The sequence below is a fragment of the Syzygium oleosum genome, unplaced genomic scaffold (genome assembly GCF_021117445.2).
Source record: "Syzygium oleosum isolate NSW1041296 unplaced genomic scaffold, Sole_v2.1 Sole_v2.35, whole genome shotgun sequence".
Classification (NCBI taxonomy): Eukaryota; Viridiplantae; Streptophyta; class Magnoliopsida; order Myrtales; family Myrtaceae; genus Syzygium; species Syzygium oleosum.
In genome coordinates, this window is record NW_026607519.1 from 529,152 (window position 1) to 537,358 (window position 8,207).

At 39.0% G+C, this 8,207-nt stretch overlaps 1 protein-coding gene across 1 annotated transcript; it reads left to right on the forward strand.

Moving 5' to 3' along the window:
• The first annotated feature begins 2,777 nt into the window (after positions 1-2,777).
• LOC115676807 (NADH dehydrogenase [ubiquinone] iron-sulfur protein 4, mitochondrial) lies at positions 2,778-7,761 on the forward strand. The gene is made up of 5 exons (XM_030599820.2): positions 2,778-3,021; positions 3,421-3,509; positions 4,398-4,527; positions 6,203-6,232; positions 7,402-7,761. The coding sequence occupies exons 1-5, from the start codon at positions 2,854-2,856 to the stop codon at positions 7,450-7,452; spliced, it is 468 nt and encodes a 155-aa protein (XP_030455680.1). The 5' UTR covers positions 2,778-2,853; the 3' UTR covers positions 7,453-7,761.
• Positions 7,762-8,207: the final 446 nt, after the last annotated feature.

An 8,207-nucleotide genomic window follows, 5' to 3' on the forward strand; every position in this document is an offset into this window, starting at 1 on the left:
CCTTTTATGTCAAGTACATTACTGAAATTTATTGCTTTGTGCCGCTACATCCATGTGAATTAGATGACCCTGTGACTTTCATAAGCACCGGTTTCAACCCCTGGACTTTTCAGGCGGCCTTGAACGCCATCCTTCATGGCTCGGCTGCAACACGATGCCCTTGCAGAACTTGTATAGGGCATAGATAGATGGTCGGAGGTGAAAACAGCATGTGACTGAGGGGAAGAGAACTCGAAAACTGACGAATCTGTAAATTGGCACAATTGAAAGGTTTAGGACTGATTTGGCTACCGTACAATATGTGTAAGACTTTTTGGACAATTATTCTGATGATGACAAGATAAATTCTTGTCAATGAAGCGATTGAAAGAAATTCATCTCCAATTGTATGGACTACTCTTACCTAATCCTCTAGAAGATCAAGCAATTGAAAGCATGCTGATTAAATTTTTGTGAACACGCTCTCGCATGTTAGAGCGAGTTTGTCGTTTGTTGGTAAAGGCACAAAGGCACGCGCACGACTTTTTTTTGTTTTTTGGGTCAAGACAAGCACCGGTGGATTGCGCAAAAAACGAGTCTCTTTAAGCGCTGAACGATGTTTTAAGGAGAACGACTGGTTTGTCATCAAACCCTTAGGACTTTCGACTGTGTTCGAAATGTTGATCTCTCCGACTGTTACTTTAGCATGTTTCCTCTGGTCAAGAATGATTCGCCCTTCGGGCCATGTTAGGAGAGTGACTCATTTGTGATGGAGAGGTTCATGTAGGAAAGAAAGATCAAGTTGTATTCTCTGGCTCGACAGTCACGTTTACGTTAGGTGGTTATGACCTGACTGTGAATGCAGAACGGATTGGAGATGCTTCAATTGATGTTAAAAAATTAAGTTCAGGGTACATTGAGAATATTTAGTATAACTTATTTGTATCCTTAACCGGTATATAGAAAGTTCAATACACGTGTACTCGCTGTTCCCACGATCAAGATGTCGTTACTTCATGTTTACCTTAAAGCCATGTTTTGTTCATTGTACCATTTAATTTTAGTGCCATATGAAAATATATTATCTATTGCTATTAGGGTTAATACAAATAAAAAAATATTAAATTAGTATCCCGTGACACATTTATCCCGAATTAATCTTCGACTCACGAAAAATTCAAAATGATACTCATGATCCAGATCTACTTTCCGCATCATATCCCAAACTGCTAATGGAAGGTAGATTTAGCTCACGGGGACGAGTTTGAGATTTTCGTGAGATAAAAATTTATTTGGAATAAATGTGTCAAGAGATACTGGTTTGGGATTTTCTGTGAGAGAAAATTTTATTTGAGATAAATGGGTCATATAGTACCGGTTAGCAATTTTAATGGTAACAACGCTTACAATTTAAATCCTCCTTTCATCATTGTATTTATCTATTTTTGTGTTACATTTAATTGAAAAGAATTCCACTAACCTATGAGGCTATGACTTTGGTTACTACAAGCAACTATTTTTCTGGAATTATGAATGTGCGAAATTATTGCTCATGTGGTAACAATTATGGTGTCGTGAACACGAGCATATTGCATTTCGAGATTCATTTTATTTAATCACATCCGTTATTTAATATCTATTATCAATATGGTTGTATTATATCTTCATATTAAAGGACTTAAAAGGAATTGTAGGAAGCTAGTTTTAACTTTAATGAATGACATCGATGGGAACGTTTGTCACCCGGGCTTTTTGCCATCTGGGACAGTAATACACAAATAGTCCTTGAATTTTGCTTTGCATGTGATCCATGAACTTTTAATTTATTCAATATGGTCCCTGATCTTTAAACCAATGTGTAATGTGATACATAAACTTTTAATTTGTTCAATGTGGTCCATGAACTTTAAGCCAATGTGCAATGTGGTCTATGAACTTTCAATTTGTTCAATATGGTTTCTGAAAAGTGCAGGGACTAAATTAAATATGTACCGAAAGTTCATAGATCATATTGAACAAATTAAAAGTTTAAGGACCATATTGCATATTGGGGCAAAATTCATGGACTATTTGTGTCATTTTCTCTATGTTTTAAGTGTTGGGTTGTTTGCTGATTAAATCGGCACATGAGTTGGGTTTGGAACATCCTGACGCTAGGGATGAGCGGTTCCCGGTCCAGTTTGGTCCAACCCAAGAACCGGAAACCAAATTGGGAGGATCGGTTCCCAGTTTCTAGGACCGAGGATTGGACCAGCTAGTCTTAGGACCATGGACTGGTTCTAATGGTACCAATCACTTATTGGTAAAGGCAAGAGGGAATTGAGGAAATTAGATTAAGCTTTCTATTTTTTTCAAAATTTTTTAAAAGTAAATAAATATATATAAAAAAATTAGGAAAATATATATTTATCGGTCTGGTCCGGTTCGGTTCCCACCCTAGAACCGGAAATCGCATCGCCCGGAAACCAGTTCCACTTTTAGGAATCGGAAACCGGATCGATATTCACGAGAACCGGACCAAATTGGTCGGTCCGGTCCGGTCCGGTTCAGTTCCCTCCTTAGAACTAGGAATCGGATCGCCCGGAAATCAGTTTCGCTTTTAGGAATTGGGAATCGGACCGATATTCTCGAGAATTGGACCAAACCGGTCGGTCCGGTCTGGTCGCGATTTGGGCGGTCCATCTTGCTCACCCCTACCCGAGGCAGTTCGCAAAATGAACTGATTTTCTTTTTTCTAATCAGCTTGTAAATTATTTTCTTTGAAAATAGAGAGAATTTTTATTTTTGCAGAACGGAAGCCTCATTCTCATAAGAGAGAGAGAGAGATTAATGAGCGAATAAGGGGACGGGCGAAGAACATTGTCGACGCTGAAAATGGCGAGGTCTCTGCAACGCTTCTCGAGCCAAGCCCTCGCCCTCCGTCCGCCGCTGCTGGCGGCGGCGTCGCGGCCCTTCTCCGCCGACGCCGACGCGCTGGTGGAGATCAAACCCGGCGAGATTGGCATGGTCTCCGGGATCCCCGAAGATCACCTCCGCCGGCGGGTACGAGCTTCTTTCCCCTCTAAAAATTCGATCTTTGTTTCAGTGTTCTTCGCTCTCGGTGCAAGTGTTTTGGAAATTATCGTCGTTGCCACAACGATCGAATCTGGTTCTTCGGGATATGGGTTTCCGGGGCGCTGTGCCGATTTTGTTGTACCTGAAAGTTTTGCTGCTTTGTGAGAGTCTCCACTTCGGATTTTTGAGAACCGGAGTCGAAGTTAGGGTTCGGTTTACGCGATTTCTTGTTGTGCTTCGGGTTTTTTCATGAATTTTTACCAGTAGTGGTAAAATGGGTATTGCGGAGATGGGGGATTTGTGGCGTTGAAAGCCATCGCATTGGAGTTATAGCTGTCTTCTTCTCTGTCTAGGTTCCCTTTCCTTAACATTCCACTTCTGTTGCAGGTTGTGATATATTCACCCGCGAGAACCGCAACTCAGCAAGGATCAGGAAAAGTGGGAAGGTGGAAGATTAACTTTGTGTCAACGCAAAAGTATGTAGTGCAATCTGGTTGGTCTCTTCAGTTTAAAAAATCTTGGGTTATTTTATGTTGTTCATCGGAATTGGTTTAACTTAAGTGCTTCCATATGGTGGGTATGCTACTTCCCAATCTTTGGATTATTAGTGCAAACATAGCCGCATCTTTCCCCTGCTGAACATGCTGTGCATCAGCTTATTACCCACATCTAAACGTGAAGGTGTTCTGTTAATTTAATTGATCATGAGCAAACATGCGATGCTTCAGTAACCATTGAGCTTTAAAATTTCTATTATTTGTTTTTAGTATTATGAGTATATATTCCTCTCTCTCCGTATAATGTCCTCGAGACACTCACATGGGTGCGCAAAGTATGAATGCATGCATCTCTCTTCAAATTAGGTACCTAGAAGTTCATCACGACCGATAAATCTGCTTCTTCATAAAAATTTTAGGTTAGGTTCTTGATCGGTTGCTGTTTTACAATCTACTCACATTTTCATAATTCTTTTCTTACGTGATCATGACAACTTCTGGTTTTTCATTATGAAATCACAGCATTTTTATTGTTGTCACAATGAACAGTGATAATAACTAAACTCTCACCAACTAATTTATTATGATGTTCTAATTTTTATAGGCTTAAATTTGGAGATTGATGCCGAACCACTTTGAATCTCCTGGACGATTTTCTATCCCAACTCTTCTTTATACTTGTGCATATTGTGTTTTTGCTTATTTTGACTTTGCTAGCAATTTGATTTCTTGTAAATTGCATTTATTCTATAAATCTTTTGGAACCCATTTTACCCTTCTTGTGTTGTGACCATTATCCGAGCCAACTACCGAATACTCATCTCTTGAGTATGCTATCTTAGTTTTTTAATCGAGATATGTCTGCAGGTGGGAAAATCCATTGATGGGTTGGACATCTACTGGAGACCCATATGCTAATGTTGGTGATGCTGGACTTGGTTTTGATAGTGAAGAAGCTGCAAGGTCATTTGCCGAGAGACATGGTTGGGAGTACGTGGTATGTGTAGAACACTGAATTTTTCTTTAACTCTCTTGTATCACCGTTCTGCAGATGCTTTTGGTCGCATGTTTGCTTGGTCCTCTGGTAATCCCTTTAGAGAGTTGAGTGTGCATTTTCATCCTTATGCTCAAATATACATATAGACTGGATTGGTTTGGGTTTGTGCATCTTGTGCCTCCCTTTAATGGCTAAAGTCTTCCTACAGATGTTTAAGCACTTAATGAGGATAACAGTTTACTTTTTATGCATTCCTCTTCAATTAGGATTCGGGTCATGCACATTATTGTTGGCTTAGTAAGAACCTTTGTGCAGCTGTATGGTTGCACCATTGTTACCTGAATGTCATTGGCTGCAGTGACTAAACTGAAAATCCCTGTATATTAGATTCTTCTCAGACCTTGAAATGGCATGACCCTTCTGCATTCTGGACGTCTTTTTTTCCTGTCGATGGAAAGCCTGAATGAGGAGGAAAGTAGAACGAGAATCTTTGTTTCCATCTCACTTATCTGAGTACCACCTTGTATATATGTTGCCACTTTTGTGCATGCTGGTTTTCAGTTGCCATATCAAGTTCATGATAATCGGGGGCCAATTGCATTTTGTGTTGTGTGGACTTCTCCAGTTTATTGTTGACTTGGCTAAAGCATCTGTGATTCGTGCTCGTGAGAATCGTTGCTGTGCCTGAAATTTTTGAGATATTAACTTTTGGGTATTTAAAGGGACTTATGCTTGTAGACAAATGGAGTTCAATAATCTTGAAATTTCATGTTACAGTTGTAAGACAACTGTGACCAACAGTAATTGTTTAGCTGCATATAATTTGAATTTATCTGGAACTATAAAGGCCTTTTTCTTTATTTTTATTTTTTTTTGGTTTTTGGGTATTTTCCAGGATTTTAAAGAGTAGGGGAAATCTTGTAACTTTTGCAAACTTGGCCTCGTCAACTCTGTTCCAAAATGAAATTTTGATTAATACTTCTGTCTCATATAAGACAAGGAAGATCCCGTTCCAATTTTAGTTGCAATAGCTTGTTTCTATTTACTTGCTTCTCCTGCGGTCCTTTTGTTCTTAATTTCAGATTGCAAGAGATTTAGTCATGAACGAACATTTCAAACATATTGGGATATATGCGTATGCGGGTCCAAATGAGCTTGAGCTTGTGTTCCAAAATGAAGCTTGAAAATGGCAAGTTGGATGAATATCAAATAGGCCACTGATGAAAGTTTTTTTTTCTGTACTTATTTAAATTTAAAGTATACAGACAGATGATGAAAAGGTTTTCTTTTATAAACTTTAGTCAAGGCCGGATGAGTTGGTTGGGTCAAAGGGGAGGGTTCTTTTTATTGATAGGATTAGGAGTACAATACCAACCCAAGTGAAAATCACTTGGATGCTTCACTTCCCAGTTTGTATTGGCAAACATCTAATAAGATAGAATGGGAAAAAATTAATCTGTCCATTTCTTTCTTTGCTTGTTCCTGCTGAATATCTAGATGGATATTGACACCATATTCAGCTAAGTATCCTTCAGCTTGTTGATGGCTACCTTTGCAAATAATTAAGAGCACATGCTGTAACAGCTCTCTTGTCTTGAAGTTTATGTTATCATCCATGATCTCAGTTGTTATCTCCAGAAAGGCACAATTGACCACGCTTTTATTATTTTTGCAGGTCAAGAAGCCTCACACCCCATTATTGAAGGTATGAGTTCTTCTTTCATGTGTGCTGTCTGCTGTTTGCTTGGCCATGTCACATCATGTCATTCCACGGGAGTTGCATGCGCGAGAGCCTATATGTCGCGCCCGACCTTTGCCCGCTCCGGAAGGAGGATGAAGGTTTTGGGCAAATTAAATTAAAAATAGGTGTCAACACTATATAAAACTGGCGGGAAAAGATGTGGTTCTGGCTGTACATATCATTCGGGTCTTTTTTCTTATTAACAAAGTTTGATGTTATTAGGTCATGTTGCTTGGTAGTATTTTTTAAGCTATTGATTGTACTAGTGGTCTTGATAGCTTTTGGGGATCTAATATATCATTACATTAGAGCAAGAGTTATTATAGACATTCTTTTATAAAAGCTTATGTACTCTCTGTCGTCTATAACTTTGAACAGTGTTGGTTTTAGTTCCTTTTCTCTTCCCTTCTCATTTGTTCTCTTCAACTTGCATCATCAGGACCTTGGGCAGTCTTTATGACTTTTTCCCTTGCATTTCCTCACTGACATTCTTCTACCTTTTAATTTATCTTTTGATTTTGGGGATTTTTTTAACCAATTTGCTTTGAAGGGGGGCAATTCTGCCACCTGTACAATCACATTTTCTTTGTACTGTTGTAAAAATAAATATCCATCTTTCTAAAAATCAAAACAACTGTACATCATATCTACTTTCTAGATGTCTTTAGTTGCCAAAAAGATATGGCTGTCCTGCACTATGAAGAGAAGTGGCAGCAAGTAGTCTTATGGCAAATTGCAGAACTGATAGCTATGTGATTGGCTTCCTGTAGTGCAGTGTTTCCTCTTCCCTTATGGTACATTGCTCATTTTCTAGGGTGTCATCGGGCTAAGTGCATGACACATGGACTTGGTTCCCATGAAAAGTGTTTGGATCAATTTTCTTAATCCTCATTTAGCTTCTTTAGTGTTTTGCAAAGGTGTGGATGACAACCACGTTGGGCCTCTGATGGCAGATTGCACTGAAGAAGAGATTGGATCGTGTGTTTTCCATTGATGATGGATAATGAGTATAAATCTTTATGCATGTGATAGATCAATAGAAGAAGAAAATAAAAACACAGTGATCTATTTTTCCCTGGCCTTGGAAATTTCCGTTGCTGGTTTTTAATAATTTCTTTTCTTGGTCGCTGCAGCCAAAGGCTTATGCTGACAACTTCAAATGGAAGGGCCCTCCGCAAAACTGAGGAACATTGATTATTCAGTTTGCCCTTACTTCGGTTCATAATGAAGAGAGGTTCCATCACAAGCTGTCATCTTCTTTGTTGTGTCTTGGACATAGTCCAGACTTCAAGCTCCATTGTTCTTTGTTGTGTACCGGATGTATTGTTGCTCCATGATGATAGCTCGGTGGTTATAATAATTGGCTAGAGAATGGTTCTTTTTTGCCTCCAGCCTTCTCAATGATGAGATCATGTTTTGTTTGCAACTTGAATCAAGGTCGCACTCAATATTTCCGTTCATAAAGCTATAGAAAAGCTGCAAAATTCGTGTAATTAGTGAAACCATTCTCGATGCATGTCGGCACAACTGCTATAGACATACATGACGCTAGATGCTTGAAGAGCAGTTAAGTGTGAAGCGACAAGATTGCGGGGGCCAAGAAAAGTTCTCTTGGTATACGTATGCAACTTCAGAAGCTGAACTATTGTCTGTTTGTGAAGGAATTGGCTTTGCTGTGAATTTGGAGTGGACTTTTCTCGAGATAGCAGCATAACAAATTGGATAAGAAGCCCGAATAGTTTAGATTTGTGACACCAGTTAATTAAAATTGCGTATCGACCTCTTGCATTTTCACCTGTTTAACTTTGCCTCCTTTATTCTTAAGCTCGCTTTGCCCCTTGGAACATTTGCATGAGCAGAAAGACTAATTTAAACTTCATTTAGAAAAGGCACCCATGAAACTTCATGCTTAAATCACTCACAGAGCTTGATTCTAAAC